Source organism: Impatiens glandulifera, chromosome 4 (assembly GCF_907164915.1).
Source record: "Impatiens glandulifera chromosome 4, dImpGla2.1, whole genome shotgun sequence".
Lineage (NCBI taxonomy): Eukaryota > Viridiplantae > Streptophyta > Magnoliopsida > Ericales > Balsaminaceae > Impatiens > Impatiens glandulifera.
The window spans coordinates 4,467,928-4,487,460 of record NC_061865.1 but is presented as its reverse complement, the minus strand read 5'-3'; the positions used below and the strand labels follow the sequence as shown (position 1 = coordinate 4,487,460).

The 19,533-nt window shown below is 31.7% G+C and overlaps 2 protein-coding genes across 3 annotated transcripts; one reads left to right on the top strand and one right to left on the bottom strand.

The window, feature by feature from the left end:
- Positions 1 to 8,329: 8,329 nt before the first annotated feature.
- LOC124934500 (histone-lysine N-methyltransferase set-2-like) lies at positions 8,330 to 10,875 on the bottom strand. Its single transcript, XM_047475038.1, has 4 exons — positions 9,912 to 10,875; positions 9,184 to 9,704; positions 8,525 to 9,106; positions 8,330 to 8,449 (listed from the first exon to the last, which is right to left on the bottom strand). Exons 1-4 carry the CDS (start codon positions 10,873 to 10,875, stop codon positions 8,330 to 8,332), a joined length of 2,187 nt encoding a protein of 728 aa, XP_047330994.1.
- A 3,875-nt stretch (positions 10,876 to 14,750) lies between these two features.
- Positions 14,751 to 19,276, top strand: LOC124934092 (ATP-dependent zinc metalloprotease FTSH 9, chloroplastic-like). 2 transcript variants are annotated; one of them, XR_007099054.1, is made up of 14 exons: positions 14,751 to 15,904; positions 16,057 to 16,122; positions 16,239 to 16,373; positions 16,447 to 16,512; positions 16,609 to 16,794; positions 16,866 to 16,952; positions 17,037 to 17,150; positions 17,563 to 17,687; positions 17,793 to 17,901; positions 17,986 to 18,111; positions 18,177 to 18,500; positions 18,596 to 18,719; positions 18,806 to 19,011; positions 19,086 to 19,276. XR_007099054.1 is itself a non-coding variant. In XM_047474564.1 (13 exons), the coding sequence occupies exons 1-13, from the start codon at positions 15,038 to 15,040 to the stop codon at positions 18,934 to 18,936; spliced, it is 2,460 nt and encodes an 819-aa protein (XP_047330520.1). In that variant the 5' UTR covers positions 14,751 to 15,037; the 3' UTR covers positions 18,937 to 19,276. The 2 variants fall into 2 exon arrangements, 1 of the variants encoding a protein (XP_047330520.1); XM_047474564.1 differs by having other exon boundaries at positions 18,806 to 19,276.
- Positions 19,277 to 19,533: the final 257 nt, after the last annotated feature.

Sequence of the window (19,533 nt, the reverse complement as noted above, 5' to 3'; positions counted from 1 at the left end):
ATGGAATTAAAATTGTGACATTTTAATTTTTTAAGCCGACTCTTACCACTGGGCTACCTTAGTGAGGTAAAATAAAATGTCATTTGTTTGTGAAGGTAGAACGAATATAATCACCTTAAAAAAATGTTGCATATATAGACTTGGGAATAATTTTGTATATTACTATCTTTGTCAAGTTATAAATTCAATGGGTTATAAAATCAAACTAGACTAAAATCTTAAATAAGAAAATAAAGATTTGAGGTTCGATTTCTGCTCAAGTATTATTACTCAAATGAATTGGTCACCTTTAAAATTAATCTAGTCGGCATTCTATTTGTCGAGTCTACGGGGAAATGCGATGGATTAATAATAAATTGTCTAACCGTATAGTAAAATCACAATAAAATATATAACTAGGTATAAATGTAAATAGTATAGCATTCCAATTTAGAGAAAGAATAACTTGTTATATCAACCAGTCTCACGATTATGCGATCCTTTGTTATATAACCGATCTATTTTAATACTAAGTTTCCGTACTTGCTACAAACAGATTAATATATGTTAAATAAAATATAACTTAACAAAAGTAAAATTTGATGAAAATATCTAATTTAAAATTTCAAGTTTCCTCTCTAAGGATTAAACTTGTTTTTAAAAAAATCAGCAAATTTAAGGTTCATCATAAAACAAAATTTTAATTTATGATTCAATTTGAATATTGCATAAGTTTGAGTGTCACTTTGAGTTTTGGAGTGCCAAAAAAACATATAAAATGTAAACCAAACTAGATTTTTGAAATCTTCCTCAATTTATTATTATTATTATAATATTATTTTTTATGACAAATACTCAACTATTTTTACTTATTACCTACCACAATAACTTTTGCATTAATTCCTTAGAGATATGGTCATTTAACTATCCAACAGCATTTGGATTTATTTTAAAATATTTTATTAAAGTAAATTGTAGAAATATTACTATTAAAATTATTATTTTACCATTATAAACAAAGAATTCGTTAATTTTGGAGTTTTTTATATTATATAAAGTGGTTTTCTTTAAATGATAAAGTAGCTTTTGAATTTAAAAAATATCTATAAAATATTTGTATAACATTTATTATTTAATAATAAAATCACAATACCACATGTTCATACAAATATATATAGAAAAAAATCTTTTTAGATGAGAATCTCAAATAATCTAGATTTTTATTGACATTCATAACATCTCCATTAAAAACTAATTCATAGATACATCATATTTTGGAGTCATTTATAAGCCATTAACAATTTTTAATTTTATTATCATATATATTAATATCATTAATAAATCATTTTTTTAATAATAATGCTTTGAAAAAATTATAAAGATATACCAACACAAAATTTCAATTACTGCAAATTTTTAAAAATTATTTCCAAATAACAAAATTTTATTTTATTTAAACTACACACATAAACAAGTGTAATTTGAAAAAAAAACACTAATTTGAAGGTTTTGACATAATTTTAATGAAAGTTTCAATCCTAAGTAAAAAAAATAAACTATTTTGATATGCATTTCTTCATCTAAATTATAATTCAAGAAAATCAACTTTTGTTTTATTTTTACTGAAAAAATCACATTATTATTCACAAGTATTTGTGACCTTCTTTAGCGATAATATATATATTTTTATAATTATAATAAATTATATACCTTAGAACTATATATTTTATAATTTCACAATATAATTATGATTCAAATTAAATGGATCAATAAATTTTATCCTTTTAAAAGAAATTATATTATTCTAAAATATAAAATTTAAATTAAATAAATCAAAACATAAATTATAATTTAAAATATATATATATATAATAGGTAGAATGTTCCCTATAAATTTAATTATGTTTTAAATAATTTTCTAATTTTGTTTAAAATTATTCCTTATATATTATTTTTTAAATTGTTCCTTGTATATATTTTTGTTTAAAATAATTACTCTTTTAAATAATAAAAATGAATAACCAAATTTGAAGTATGGATAGAACCATTTAATTTAAAATTATCGATAATTTAATGTTCTAACTATGTTATGTTCTAACCATTTTAATTAGAGCATATTTCAACTAATAAATTTATTTTATCTTCAAATCAAATTATAATCATTCTCATTAAGGGGATAATTGTCCTTTTAGTGTAAGTCCTGCCGATCGATTCAAATATATTACGATTCAAATATATTACGGGTTTGGAATTACGATTTAATATTTAATATTTTGTAATCTTTATCATATTATTTATATTTTAACTATATAACTATAGACATCTTCATTTCTTTTAACAATGAACGCACCGAGGATGATAAGATGGACAACCAAAAGCAAGAACAAATAAGGGTAAAGAAGAAGATAGGAAAAAGAATGAAGTGGGTAAGGGTACAAGCTGACCCTACTAACGTTGATCATATTGATCATGTTCAGGGCACCGGTCCTAGGGATTCTGTTTTCTCAAGAATAGGTCTTGTTCAAAATGTTAGTCCTGGTCAGGGTATCAGTCCTGATAAAGCTGGACATAGACACACCGGTCTTAGAGCTTCTCATAAAGCTACTGTTCCTAGCCATATTGACCATATTAAGCCTGGTCTTGGACTTGTTGATCATGAAACTACTCAAGCTACCGAACTTGCTACTACAGGTCCTGATGAAAAATGTGCAACCATTGCTGATCCCGACTATATTGGTCCTGATTCTGGCACAAGTCCTATTATTGTGGATGATACTATTGTTGGTCCTAACTCCACCGATCCCAATACTGATCAAAGAACTGGTCTTGATGTAACTACATATCCTAGTTCTAAAGTTTCTGAAATTCAAAGATCAATGGGACGGGGAATACTTGACCCATATGAAACAAGCAAAATTGGATCTGAAGGCACTCCAACAGGTCGTGAGTCTACTCTTCACAGTTCTAGGAATGCAAGTAGGAATCGAAAAAACAATGTCATCAAAATTCGAAATGACCTGATCCTTGGGCTCAGAGCCACCTTTCGAGATGATGAACAAGAGAATCTTGGAATAAGTAATAAAGAAACTCTTGAGAATGGACTGGGAAATCTTGGGTTTTGTGAAATCAAAAGATCAAGTGCAGAAGAAGACAATTTGGTCTTGAATAAGGCAGTGAGCCTTAATTCTGAAGTAGGGAAAGTTAAAATCGATAACAAAAATGAATCCAGTAGTGAAGAGGTTCAAAGTCAGAAAAGACCTACTAAAGCATAACAAGATGAAAATCGAAGACAAAGCAGAAAGATCCTAGATCCAGAAGCCACTAAATATATCACGGGAGAAGATGAGATCTACATGATGCAACCCTCACTTAATGGCAATAGTATTCCATGTAATCAAACTGTAGCCTTTGAGGATAGTGAGGCAAGTGATGCTTATGATTTCTCTAATGAAGAGGTCCAGGACAGTCTGGAAAGTCATAAACCCAACACTTATATTCATTCATGAATATAGTGACATGGAACATAAGGGGACTCAATGACCCTCTAAAATGTAAAGAAATCAGGAGGATCATTGAGAATCAGAAGATCACTATTATGGGTATTCTTGAGACAAAAGTCAAAAGTCGGAACGTTGAGAAGGTTAGCAAACTATGTATTGATAGTAGCTGGGAAATCATTCACAACTCAAATGACAAAACGGACAGAATCTGGGTTATTTGGGATAACAAAGTTGTTGAGGTGATGACTCTCTTTTCGAATGATCAAGCAATCCTGGTGGAGGTCAAAGACAGAATCACAAGAATCGTGTTTAATCTTGCTATTGTCTATGGTAGCAACTCAAACACTGACAGAAGACTCCTCTGGAATTGTCTTAGAAACTGGATCGGTAATGATAAATTTTGGGCTGTCCTCGGTGATTACAACGTAACCAGAAACGAATCTGATCGTAGCCTAGAATTTGAAATTACTCGGGATATGATTGACTTTAATGAGTGCATCAGAGATATGGGTTGTATCGAGCCTACAAATTTTGGGAACTTCTTCACTTGGTCTTCTACGAGAGGGAATGAGCAAATTAGAAAAAGTAGAATTGACAAATGTCTGGTAAATGAGAACTGGATTAATCAATTTCCGAGAAGTCAACTTCATGTTTTGAATCCGGGTATATCTGATCACTGCCCGATTAAATTGTTCTGGAAAAGGAGAAAGGTTCAAAAGGCCCTTTAAATTTTTCAATTTCTGGATGGATAATGATAAATTCAAGGGTATTCTCGAAAGCATATGGTCAACAGATGTCAGAGGTTCCAACATGTACAGGGTTTTTGAGAAGCTTAAGCACCTGAAAAATCATCTCCAAAGCTTTGACAAGAAGAAGTTCAGCAATATCTCCAATAGAGTTCTGGCTGCTAGAGAAGAACTGGAAGAGGTTCAGAAAAAGTTATTAAGGGATGATAGTGATGAACAACTCAATGAAACAGAAAGATATGCGCTTGAAAACTTCAGGAAGCTGAGTCTGCTTGAAGAGAATTTTGTTAGACATAAATCAAAACAGAGTTGGCTTTCGTTGGGTGACAAAAACACAACTTTCTTCTACAGAAAATGCAAGGCTAGAAACATGAGAAACAATGTGTACAGGCTGAAGAATGATGATGGTGAATATGTTCAGGGTCAAAAGGGTGTCCAAGATCTGGCTATCGATTTCTATAACCAGCTTATGGGTACAAGAAAGCAACATCAAAGTCACCTGAATACCTTGTATCAAATTATTGATAGGAAAATCTCTGAAGAAGATAGTCGCGAGTTGATAAGGGTGGTCACGAAGGTTGAGGTTAAATAAGCTCTATTTAGTATTGATGGGAATAAAAGCTCGGGTCCTGATGGGTTTAATGCACAGTTCTTCAAAGATAATTGTTCGGTTGTGGGTAAAGATGTTACTGATGGGGTTCTGGAGTTTTCAAAAACAAGAAGATATTAAAGCAATGGAATACAGCGGTCCTAACCTTGATCCCCAAAACTGCGGTACCTGAGAAAGTACAAGATTTCAGACCAATTTCCTGCTGCAATGTGATTTATAAAATAATTTTAAAAATCATTTCTAAACGTTTTAAAAATGTAATAGGAAAAATAATAAATCTTAATTAATTTGCATTCATCCCTGGTAGGACAATCTCTCATAATATTCTTCTCATGCAGAGCCTATTAAAAGGCTACGGGAAAAAGAAAATATCCCCGAGAGTGGCTTTCAAAATAGATATCAAGAAAGCTTTCGACTCTGTTAGATGGGAAGCCATTCGAGACTTTCTTGTTGTTTCTGCTTTTCCTATGATTTTTATCGATTGGATTATGCAATGCGTTTCATCATCCTACTTTGTTGTTAGCGTCAATGGAGTCCACAGAGGCTATTTCAAGGGTAAAAACGGGGTAAGGCAAGGGGACCCCCTCTCTTCTTACTTTTTCGTAGCTATCATGGCAATCTTTGAGAGCATCTTCGCGATGTTTTGAAAGAATCGTCCATACATCTTTCACCCATTATGTGAGGTAGAGGAGGTAACATATTTATGTTTTGCTGACGATTTGTTCATTCTAGCGCACGCAGACGTTGATTCCATTAAAACTATTAGGGCTGCACTAACGTTCTTTTCTGAGGTAACAAGTTTAACTATTAATGAAAGTAAAAGTGTGGCATTTTATGGAGGCGTGAAGGATGAAACAAAGCAGGACATCTTCAACATCATGGGCATCAAAGAAGACAGCTTTCCCATAAGGTACTTAGGAATTTCGTTAACTACAAAGCAGATCGAGATCTCACACTACAAGCCGCTGATTGAAAAGGTAAAAAACACGATATCTAGCTGGGCAGCGAAAAAACTTTCTTATGCAGGGAGGATCGAACTTTTCAAAACCGTGGTTATGTGCATAGTTGGCTATTGGGCGCAACAAATGGTCATTCCGAAGAAGGTAATGAAGGAACTCGACACACTGATGAGAAACTTTATCTGGGGTAGTAGTGGAAGAGGAGGAAAGAAAGTCAAATGGACCGCTCTCTACAAACCGAAGGACGAAGGAGGCATCGTCTTGAAGAATTGTATCGAGTGGAACAAGGCTCTAACCTTCAAGCATCTGTGGGCTTTGGAGCGCAATCAGGAGTCACTATGGATCAAATGGGTGCATACGAGGTTTATGAAACACGAAACCAGCATCTGGACCTGCAAAATTCACGAAGGTATGAGCTGGTCTTTGAAAAAGATTCTTAAACTAAGAAGCGATATTGCAGATCTTTATGACATCCGACTAGGGGACGGGAAATGCACTCTATTCTGGCACGACCCTTGGTTTGAAAACTAGTCTATCATCGACAAGGAGTTTCAAAATACTCGTATCAGAAGGGACTGCGCAAAAGCGAAAATCAGAGACATCAAAGACGGGAATTGGAACTTGCTCTTGAGGAAGGAAAGAGGATACTTGATCATATAAGTAACATACAACAACACGATAGACCGGATATTCATGAATAGAAAGCTGAAGACAATGGGAAGCTGGTATTGAAGAAAATATGAGAGGTAATCCGGGAAAAAGCGCAGAAAGTAGAATGAGCTCCTCTTGTATGGTCAACGAAGATTATCCCTCGACACTAGTTCATCCTATAGCTCGCCTTCTAGGAAAGACTCAACACTCGTGATCGTATCAGTAAGTATATGAGCATCCCGGACGCGAGCTGTCTTCTATGCATAGGAAATGAAGAAACCATAGATCACCTATTCGGGAGCTTCTGTATTGCTTCAGAGCTTTGGGACAGATTCTATAAAAGCCTGGAGTTGATCAGTTTCCCGAGCGAATGGAATGAAATCAAAGAAGCAGCACTACTCAAAGCCAAGGGAAATAGATTTGCAACAAGCGTGTTCAAGTGCGGCTTTGGAGCAGTGGTGTATAATATTTGGCAAGAACGGAATGCAAGGGTATATGACAGAACCCGCAGGAGCATTGACGAGTTATGGAAAGATATTGTATCGGATTGCAGTGTCCTCGCGGGAACGTGGAGAAGAATTCCAAGCACGGAGCAGAACTGGAATATCTGCAGGAACTGGAATTTACCGTTTTTTAAACTCTATAGAATTGAAAGTATTGTAAACAGATAATTCATTTACGTTTTTAGCTTTTTAGTTTTTATTCAGAATATTACGACTTCAAAATCATTCTAGACCTGTCTAGAATGATCTCTTAAACTCGTGGTTTTTTTTCCCGTTTTTGAGAATTTTTAATGAAATGACGCTAAGTTGTTTTTCCCCCAAAAAAATATTCTTTATTTTTTAGAGATGATTTTGAAGACACAACACAAATATACAATATCTATATGAAAGAGACGAACGAGTAACAATATTTCTGTCACCTTAGTTTGCAACATAATTGTTGTGAAATGGAACAAAGCATATATGTCATTTAATTAAAAGTCATCTCAAAACGAGACGAATGAAGTTGAAAAAGTTATCCCAAGACGAAAGTGAGAGATTTATCCGCCATAGGACTTAGAAACATAAAAAAAAGATATACCATTAATAAGAGGAATTTGTGTATATTATACACACAAATTAACGGTCTTATAATATTTTAAATTATTTTAAATATTTAAGGTATAAATTCAAACTAAAATAAATGTATAAGGAGCAATTTCAAATAAAAATAAATGTATAAAAAATAATTTCAAATAAAAATAAATGTATCAAGAACAATTTAAAACATGATTATGTCAAACTTAGTTAAATGTATAAAAAATATTATATTTATCATCCTTTAAACAATCTTTTTTTTTTAAATACAAAGATTTTTTTATGTAAAATTTAGAATAAAAAAAACTTTGTTTGATGTTTTTTCCTAAAATTCTATTTTTAAAATTTTGTTTACTAAAATACTCTTAAAATTTAATAATTTTAAATTATAAAATAATTAATTATTGAATTAAGAAATTAAATTTGATAATCAAAATAAAAGAAATTTGATTAGGTAACTTTTTAAATAAAATTTAAACTATGATAATTTTTTATATAAATATTAAAAAGTAAAAAAACTCATAAAATAATTTGAATTATTATATAAAAAGAAAACTTTATGATTTTCCAAGGCCTTCAATCAACATATATTATCACAATCATATTATACATTACATTGTTTCTGTCTGCAAATTGTATCTTTTAAACCCCAAATGCATCATTCAATCTTCTTCTTCCTAATTATAATATACTACCCAAAACCCTAAACTCTGTTCAAGTACTCAATGAAACAGCATTTCTGCAAACAGAATCTGCTTTGATAAAGTAATTCTTGAAAACCCATATCTACAATTCTAAACTATTTTCACATCCCTTTGTTGTTCATCTCGTCTGAATCAGCTTCAGCTTCCTCTTCTTTAATGGCTTCCATTTCATCTGTAGAATATGGTATTGTTTCCTGTGTAGACATTTGCCCGCTTCCAATCTGAAACCCGATTCATGGGTTAAACTTATTTAGACTTTGAAAGCTATAAAATTTGTTTTTGTAAAATTGACTAACCCGAAGATTGAATTCATTAACAGTTGAATCCTCAGATGTTGTTGGCGTAACGTTACTCTCATTTATTTGCATTTCATTTTGTGGGGAACTTGAAATTGATGTCATTAATGAGTTTCCAGCAGACTGATCAGATTTTGGTATCTTTTCATTTGTGGGTTTATGGAAATCTGATGAATCTTGATCTGTTTGAATGATTTTTTCATGGGTACTTGAAGATCTTGAGGTTGAAGAAGATGAACTTGAATCGTAAGAGCCTTCTCCAACCACCATTTCTTGCTGTACATCTTGTTGTTCATCGTTATTATTGGCAATGCTTGTTTCATTTTCAGTGATATTCGAATGTGATGATGAAGCTGCAAATGGGTTGTATTCCTTTTGATGATTGATCTCATTAACATGATCTGATCTGTTTACTGAAAATTCAATGTTATTGCTGCTAGAAGACGAAGGTTGATGATCATATGATGGTTGTTCATCATATGTATCTTTGATGTAATCTATGACCTCCTTCCCGTTGTTATTTGGTATGTCATCACTATCAGCTTCATATGTATTATTCTCCTCAACTATTGATTTTCCCTTCTGTAAAATCAAAATATTAGTCCAATGTCTATCTTTTTTATTTTATTTAGAAAGTTAACACGACTCGTACAACTAACCCGAGATTGTTCTGTACTAATGTGTTTATGATCATGGTTAATCATGTTGATAGATTCATTAGCCACAGGGGATTCGTTTTCTTCTAAATCCTGCTCATAACTTGGTTCGAGCCCAGAAAACACCACGTCCATAATGTCTTGCTCTCTCAATTCATGCACTTCTCTTGATCTACTTGATCCCTCGTCTTCAATACTACCGACTTTCCCATGATCAGAATGTGAAGTTGTTTCGTCCACAATAGTTGTTGGTGGGGTCAAACTTGTTGTCCCTGAAACCTCAACTTGTGAATTTGAATCTGATCTTGAGGTATGACAAACTTCTTTGGATGTACTACTCAACAATCCTTCTTCATTTCCTTTCTCGTTGTTATTCCAATCGTTTGGAGGTGGAGGACCGGGAATGCTAATGTTTACGGTATCATCCTTGCTCGGTGTTGTCTCATTGTTTGATGAAGATGACGCGGGTGATGAGACAAAAAGTGTGTCTTTGATCATATCTTGTTGTTCATTTGTTACATTACCTTCATAATCAAATGATAGAAACGATAAATCTTCGCAAAAACAAGAAAAGTAAGTATGACGAACAAGTTAAAATAGCCAATAAAGAGATATAAATTATTTTAGTTAAGGATTTAAATAATATTTTTTGAAAAGAATTGATATTAGGTTCAATTATTTCAGATTAAATTCAAAATATTTGATATTGAATAAAACCTTAATATTCTTACTTGGTTCATTAATAGGAGATGATGCACAATCCGTGATGTTTGGAATCATTTGTTTGGTATCATGATTTTCATTGGTTAAAATTGGTGGCGAGTTCTTAGATTGATTCGCCACAAATTCTTTCTGGAATCCGTCCTCAGAAAGATTTGGTTTCTCCTCGTGAGAATCATAAGGAATATCGAAGGGATTTCGTGTTGGAAATAAAACACAAGGAGCACAACTTGGAGTTGGCGAGGTGGGAACATCATGGGTAGCTTTCGGAATGAGAATAGAAGCAAATTGAGCTCGAGGATCGTTTTTACCCATCTTAACAAGCGCTTTCCTCAATTGTACGCTAAGCATTTTCCTAGCTTTTCTCTTTGCCATAAGACTCTCGAGTCTTGTATTTCTCTCGGCCTCAGAAAGTCCAGCAATATCCATCGAGTTCTTCTCATCATTCTCGTCATCATCTTCTTTATTTCCCCTTTTCGAACTCTCCACACGTTTAGGAACGATAACAATTTCTCGTTTCACCTCTCGGATATCTTTCGGGTTGTCTTCAAATAACGTGACTTTATCGACCACTTCCTCGTTAGAAGTAGTCGTTACATCCTTTTCTTGTGCAATATTATTGAAATTTTCCTTTAATTTAGCATTTCTTCGTCTAACCGAATGCGCACGTTTGTAAGTCTTGTCTCCCGATTTACACATGGGACTCTCCGGCTCCGAAAATTCATTACTTTCTTGGGGTTCACTTACGTTTACATTTCCAATTTTGCGATCGAGAGTGAATCTGACGGCAAGCGTGATCATCACGAAAACGGGAAAGGAATGAAGCAAAACACGAAAAACCGAAGGAAGGACCACGTAGAGGACTAACATGAATAACGAAACGCCAGCAGGAATAGGATTTTGAGTCGTAAATAAAAGAAGATGGTGGCGGATTCTACTTAGGCAAAAGTTGATTTCATCCTTGTGAAGACCCATTTTGACAAATTCAATTGTAATATCAAAATCTCTAGAAACATAAACAAAAAAAATTAATGAGTTTTATGGTGAAAGATGATCAAATGAAAAATATTTGTGGGGTTTGGAAACTTGATTATCATTATTTTCTGTGTAAAGAATGAAAGCTGATGAAATCCATAGATTTTACATGGAAATCTTTGTCTGGTTGACAATGTTAATAGATCCCTGAATTCGAGGTTTCTCTCGAATCTTTACTCTTTGTTTCTTTTATTGCTAATTTTAGAAGTTGGGTTATTTATTTTAATTAAAGTTATTTGATAATTGTTTATTAATATTATTAAATTATATTGAATTAAGTCAAATTAAGCTAACCCATCTCCAATAGCAAGTGCCAAATGCCAATGAGTTTACTTTCTAAATCAAATCTATATATATATTCAGTTTTTATAATATAGACAAGGAGTTCAAACAAAATGTTAATAACATGTTATTCTCTAATATGAGTATTTACACTTAAAACGTCTAAATTAGTTTTTAACCAATGTACCACAATATTAATACATCATATTACATTATACTTGTAATTAAGCATGTTAAGTAAGGGTGAACATCGAGTGGATTAATATGAAATTCAATTCGATTCGAATTCAAAATACTAATTCGGATTGGATATTTTGAATTGGATTGAGTCCGAATCGGATTAAATTCGAATTGTATTAGAATTATTCAAACTATCTAAATAAAATTTATTTTTCTTTAAATTAAATTTAACCTCAATTCTTTAAATTTGTTTAGTCAATAATTTTTTTTTCATATTCAAATTATAAATAAACAAAATTAATTTTAATATAAAAAATTTAATACTTATTTTTATAATTAAACATGTTAAATATTAAATAATAAAATAAATTAAGTAATTAGATTTTCTTAATACAAGATTTGAGTTGACGTAATCCGAATTACAAAATTGAATTAATTAAATCAAGTTTAATTCGGATTGAATTAATAATTCAATTAATTTAAACTTATTGAATAATTTCATATTGACATCTATAAATATATAAATATTTTTTAGTTTGGATTGTCTAAAACCATATTTATATATTTTTTAGTTTGGATTGTCTAAAAGCATATGAATCTGATCCGTATTAATTAGTAAAATGGTTTGGATAAATTTAGTTTGAATTTAATGTGGATCGAACAAAACTCGTTTTCTTCACCTAAATTGTTAAGTTAACTTGATAATATATCATATTCAATTATGTCAAGATGATAATATAACATTAATATATTTCAATAGAATTGTAATTAAGCTGGTTATACATAGCTAATGAATGATTATAGTGATGTTAGTTCAAGTTATAAAAAAATTATTGAGAAAGTTAGATTAAATTAAATTCTTATAATAGGCTTATTTGTTCATGTAAATTTTTTTTTTGTTATGTTTAAACGATTATCATTCGTATCATATTTGTATTATTTTAAAAAACTAAATCCAAATTAAAAGAAATAGTTGGAAAATAAATCTTAGATAGAAAAGAAGATAATTTAGTGAAAGGATGATATTAATAAAATTTTCAATTTGATCTGGATGACATTTGTATCTTAGACTAATAAAAACAAATAAATATATATAATTTTATCAATAATATTTTTTATTTTTCAAATTTTATAAAAAAATTATTATTTTTATAATAATATGAATTTTGTTATATTAAACTATATAAATTTAATTTTATCATAAAAAAATATATTTTTTATTTTATTTTAAAGATTTACATAAACAAATTTATGTATGAATTATACTGGACTTAATTCCATAATATATATATATATATATATCTTATATTTATTTTATTACATTATAAAATTTATTTTTATATAATTTAAATTAATAAATTATTTCATTTTAAAAAATTATATTAAATATATTAAATATAAATAAATTCAAAATATAAATAAAATTCTAACCAACTATATTATCTAATATGAGAAATGATTAGGTGTGAGAATTTGGTGAGAGAATGACTTGGCATAATCTTATTCGCTAAAAAAATCAAATAATTTCTCTTTTTTCTCTCTTTCCTCTCACTTTTACATTTTTGAACAATGAAGGTGATGCCAAGTCATTCCCTCACCAAATTCCCTCACTCTATCACTCCTCTATCTAATATACTATTTAAAATTTAAATTTATTTTAATATATAATTATACTAGAAAATAAAGTTAAATATATTTAAATAAAAAATATTAATTAATTTATAAATATATCTCATTTAAATTAAATATTTATAAAAAAATTATTATTATATATATATTTTTTTTATATAAACTAACTTTAATTTATCCTTCTAAATAAATACTATAATAAATTTGTTTGATTTTTGATTATTATATTATAAAATTTATTTCATTTAAAATTTTATATTATTATATTAAATAAAAATAAATACACAATATAAATAAAATTATAATATAATACATTATCTTATATAATATTTAAATTATAATTATAAAATTAGTATTCATTTAAATTTTAATAAAAGTTAATATTAATATATTTATAATTTTTAATATTTATTTTATTATATTATATTTTAAAATTTATTTAAATATAAATTAAATTAATATATTTTTAAAATGTATTGAGAGAGGAGAAGAGAGATAGAGGTATTATTGTTAATAAAATTAAAAAACTACTTTTTTTTTTCTAATTTCATCTAACAAGTTTATTTGGGATAAAACCCCAATAACCCAAAGATCAAACAAGCCATAATCTATCAGCATTTTATTTATCATCATCTTTTAAATATAATAATAATTTTGTATTTTCATTCTTTAAGATAATTTTTATTAAAAAAATAAAGAATAATAACAGTTTGTTGTCATGCCAAACAAAGGAGAACACCGTCCAATTAAGATGAGTTAATCTCAATAATGCCAAAAAAACCAACCAGGAAACATGTTCATGTCTAACTCTCTTGCCAAAAAATAATAACAAATCATTAGTGAACCAGAGCAAAATTTGCTAGAAACTAACCCAACAAAAACCAAAACTCTGGGACAACCGAGTTAAGCACGTGTTTCAATAGACAAAAGAGGCGAACAAGAACAACCTCAAAACATTACTTTCTTCCAATCTCATCAAGAAGATCCACAATGTATCTAGTAGAACTGATGGAGTTACCCATCCTAATTTCCGTGAGAGTGGTCAAAAGAAGACTCTTTTGAATTATGTTGGGCATATTTTGTTGTCAATGATCCTCCCGTTTCTTTCAAGTCAAATCGTCCACTAAATGATAAATAGTAAAAATTTACTTCTTTTCAAGCCCAACATTTTTACATTGATCCACCCACTTAGATAAAAAATCGTTAATGGTCCCTTGCATAACTTAATTAACTCTGAGAATTTTCCACAATAAACTTCAAATAGGTCTAAAGTAAAGACAATAAAAAAAATGTATAAGGGAGTCTTCTTCGCCTCCTTACATAAATGACATCTTTAAGATAAATTAAATATACATTATTTCAATCTTATCATTCCTTATTGAGTGAACTAGGGCACTAATCACACTTTTAATCGGTGATATATATTCTAATCTTCTGAGGTGCTGAGTTTCAACTTGTCCGACGTTTGTCCGACGTTAAGTTCAACTCAACTAATTTAATATGTTTGTGAGATATATGCTTAACTCGCGCGAACTTTAGAAAAAACAAAACAAGTGAAAAAATAAAAATAAAATTAGGCACCAATCACACTTTTAAATTTTAGGAGATTTTTAAATTTATTTATTATTTTGCAATTTATAAATATATTTTAAAGAAAATAACACAAAACAAATTATTATTAACAAAAATAAAATAAAATAAAATTTTGGTCAGAACTCATCACCAGATTCTCTCACCGTCCAGGCAACCTCACGGCCTGACACGCGCCAAAACTGGATAACACGCGAAGCAGAAAGAAAGGGGAGAATTACGAACTGTTCGGAGCTTCATAACCCCATCGGCGGCCTGCAATTTTCTTCAAATCTTGCTTTGATTCATCATTCTAATCATCATCTCTCGCGCTGTATCGATTGATCTTTGCACTTCGTTCATGTGCTAATGTTAGCAATTCTCCTATAATCTCTCCTAATCCAACAACGTTTAAGTTTTCCGGCGATTCTAGGGTTGAAAAATGCATTCGATCGAAATACTAAGACCGGTCATTCGTGCGAATCTAAATTTGACGGATAATCGCAACTACTTATATACAAATAGCCTCTTCCGAACTCGATTCAGATTTCTTCATCAAAAGCCAATATTTTGTCTCCCTAATTCGTCGATTGTTTTATATAGACATTCTGGGTTCTCAAAGGGTCTTCTTAGCAGTTCTGACCTTTGGGGAGGACTTCTATGGAGTCAAGGTTTGAGAGATACTAGAATTCAAGCTAATAGTTCCTGCGAACAAGATACGGATTCCAAACCTGGTACAACGGATAATAGCGAAGCTAAGGGCGGCGGCGGAGGCGAGAGTAAAGGAGTGGATAAAACTTCTTCGACTTCCAGTTCTCCACCGAGGAAGGGGAAGGGAGGTTGGTGGAAGAGTGGGAAGTGGCGGTGGCAGCCAATTATTCAGGCGCAGGAGATTGGAATGGTTTTGCTGCAGCTAGGGATTGTTATGTTCGTCATGCGTCTTCTCCGGCCAGGTATTCCTTTACCTGGGGCTGAGCCAAGACCACCGACTACCTACGTTAGCGTGCCGTATAGTGATTTCTTGAGTAAGGTTAATAACAATCAGGTCAAGAAAGTTGAGGTTGACGGTGTACATATTACGTTCAAGCTGAAGTCGGAGTCATCTACTGTGGAAACTGAGGTAGGGAATGCTAGTAGTAAAATGCAGGATTCGGAGTTGCTGTTCCGAAGCGTTTCACCCACAAAGATAATACTTTACTTGACTACTCGTCCTAGCGATATTAGAGCTCCTTATGATAAGATGGTTGAGAATAATGTTGAGTTTGGGTCTCCTGACAAGAGGTCTGGTGGCTTTCTCAATTCAGCTTTGGTAAGTTGTTTGATCAATGAATGACATTACTTAATTTCCTATTCCAAATGGTTGAAGATATTCACTAGACTTTATAATCACTGGTAGATTAGTATTGAAATTGAAGTTCTAGCTAAAGCAGAAAGATGTTTAACATAACCCTGATATTGCAGATATCTCTATTCTATGTTGCGGTGCTTGCTGGACTTCTTCATCGTTTCCCTGTAAAATTTACACAGGTGCAGATCATGTTTATAGTTTCTAAAGTATATGGTTACTGAAACAGATATAGAAACAAAAATGAAAAGTGTTTTCAAACAGGGTTATTTTCTTGAATTATTCTCTACATGTACAGCATACAGCTGGTCAGCTCAGGATTAGAAAATCTGGGAGCTCTGGTGGAGGAAAAGTGTCTGAACAGGGAGATGCTATCACATTTGCTGATGTTGCAGGTGTGGACGAGGCTAAGGAGGAGTTAGAAGAAATTGTGGTAATTACTAATTAGTCATTCACTACTATATTCTTGAAAAAGGCTATGATAAAAATCGTTTATGTTTTTCCAGGAATTCCTTAGGAATCCAGATAGATATATTAGACTCGGTGCTCGGCCTCCTCGAGGTGTCCTTCTGGTGAGTCTGATTGACAATCATTCTAATAAAAAGTGTGTTTCCAAATGGTTATTCCAGATTGTTTTCTAACCATTTTTGCATCATATTTTCATGAAGGTGGGTCTACCAGGAACAGGGAAAACACTATTAGCAAAGGCGGTTGCTGGGGAAGCTGATGTTCCTTTTATAAGTTGTTCTGCAAGTGAATTCGTGGAACTATATGTTGGAATGGGAGCATCTCGTGTTAGAGATCTCTTTGCCCGAGCAAAGAAGGAAGCACCTTCAATAATATTTATAGATGAAGTAGGAAAAACACATATCATGTATATTTTTTAGTATCATGAGTGGGCTCTCAAGCTTTAGTTATTGTGCAGATAGATGCTGTAGCGAAAAGCCGAGATGGTAGACATCGTATTGTCAGCAATGATGAGCGAGAGCAAACCCTTAACCAGTTGCTTACTGTAATTGTTTCTAAATATATGTTTTTCTTCTAAATCTTTAATTACTTTTATTTTGAGGTTCATGCGCTTGAGATTTCATCACAGGAAATGGATGGGTTTGATAGCAGCTCCGCGGTGATTGTTCTTGGAGCAACTAATAGAGCAGATGTATTGGATTCTGCACTTCGTCGACCAGGAAGATTTGACCGTGTGGTTACGGTTTGTATTTTTTTCTTAAGGAATTTATTGAGCCTATATGAAAACTAGTATTTTGTCACAATTTAAATCACTATCAAAGATAAAAATGTAGATTTTTCAGATCACTGTCAACATGAAAAAGTTGATACCAAAACCGCGCTTATTTGTTGCAACAAAATTTTCATTTTGTCAAAAATCAAAATCAATCATGTTTGTTAGAAAATGTTGATCAAAAGTTTTTAAAATCACTTTTTTCATCCATTTTTCACCTAAAAAGGTTTCATCTAATTATATCACATCTTTCATACCAAATGAAAATAAACTCACTTTCACTTTTTGCTTTGACAATTTTCAAAAGTGATTGTCACGGCGATCTTGACAAAATACTAGAAATTCCAAATAAAATGTCATCTGACACTTAGATGAATTTCAGGTTGAAACCCCAGATAGGAACGGGAGAGAGGCCATATTGAAAGTACACGTTACAAAGAAAGAACTTCCTCTAGGCGAGGATATTGATCTTTCTGCCATAGCTTGTATGACGACAGGTTTTACAGGGTAAATCCCTCTTCATTCCTTGGAGAAATGCCTAGCTAGTACAACTGTATAATCAATACATCTTCTTAAAGAAGTGAAAGTGATTCTAGTTCATATGATGTGCAGGGCAGACCTTGCGAATTTGGTAAATGAGGCTGCTTTACTTGCAGGAAGGCATAATAAGACTGTAGTAGAGAAAACCGATTTTATCCAAGCTGTGGAAAGATCAATAGCAGTAACTTACTCTCTCCTTTTCAGTCTCTTTTTAGTCATTTATAATTTTGTTGCTTTACACAAGCTAATTTGATTATATTTTCAGGGGATTGAAAAGAAGACTATGAAGTTACAGGGCATCGAGAAGGCTGTGGTTGCACGCCATGAAGCTGGTCATGCAGTAGTAGGGACTGCTGTTGCTAATCTGCTGACTGGTCAGCCACGTGTCGAGGTAAATAATAAAAAGAAAATTGCTAAAACATATCGATATATTAATTTATTTTTTGTGATTAACAGAAGTTAAGTATATTACCGAGGTCTGGAGGGGCATTGGGTTTTACTTACACGCCTCCAACAAACGAAGATAGATATTTGCTATTTGTGGATGAATTGCGTGGGCGGTTGGTTACACTTCTTGGTGGACGTGCTGCTGAAGAGGTTGTTTACTCTGGCCGTGTTTCAACAGGTGCCCTTGATGATATTCGAAGAGCAACAGACATGGCTTACAAGTCAATAGCAGAGTATGGTCTTAACGAGACTGTAGGACCTCTCTCATTAACAACACTCTCCAATGGTGGGATGGATGAAGGTGGATCTGTTCCATGGGGTGGAAAAGACCAGGTTTCTTATCATCAATTTATCTAATGTTTTCATAATTTCATTTTTGTCACTCAAATTTTGCTCATGGTGTTCATATATCTATCTGCATTGCTCAGGGGCAACTCGTTGATCTTGTTCAAAGAGAGGTTAAATCACTCCTGCAATCTGCGCTCGATGTGGCACTTTGTGTTATTCGAGCTAATCCAACTGTCCTGGAGGGTCTAGGGGCACATCTGGAAGGTATTATTCATCCGAAAAAAACATATTACAATTGAATTCCACATCCGTTGCGTGATATTTAGAGCTATTATTCTCAACATTGTCAGAAAATGAGAAAGTAGAAGGGGAAGAGCTGCAGGAGTGGCTGAAGATGGTGGTTGCTCCAGCAGAACTCAAATTCTTTATAAGAGGGAAGAAACAAGATGCAATCGTTTCTCCTCTTCTATCGGAATCTTGAAGGTTAATAATTCCGTTATTTAATACAAACCTCGTGAAATGGAAGATCCTAGAAACATCCCTCTTGCTAGTTAAGGTAATTTTGGACTCCAATATTTTACCATCAAGATGGATCTAGGTTTATTTTTTCTTACTTTCTTTCATTTGAAGCTGGTTACTATTTTGAGATATCAGCAAGCAGGAGGAGGAGGAAATGCTGTAAATATAAAATAATCAATCTCATAATACAGAACTAACTGTTCATAGCAGTGGTAATTTATTTATTTTATTACTGTGGTAATTACTTAGCTACTCTCTGTATTTAAAGTTTAAGCATATTCAATTACTACCTTTTTATGGTCTTTCCAAACCACTATGCTCAATTGTCAAATTTTTTAAAATTATATATATATATATATATATATATATATATATATATATATATATATATATATATATATATATATATATATATATATATATATATATATATATATATATATATAAATATTTATAATATTTATAAAACGAGTTACTCGAACTGCAAATCTAAAATTCGAGCTCGATTACAAAATCGTTAATTGTTTACCTATTATATTTATTACATAAAGTTCAATAA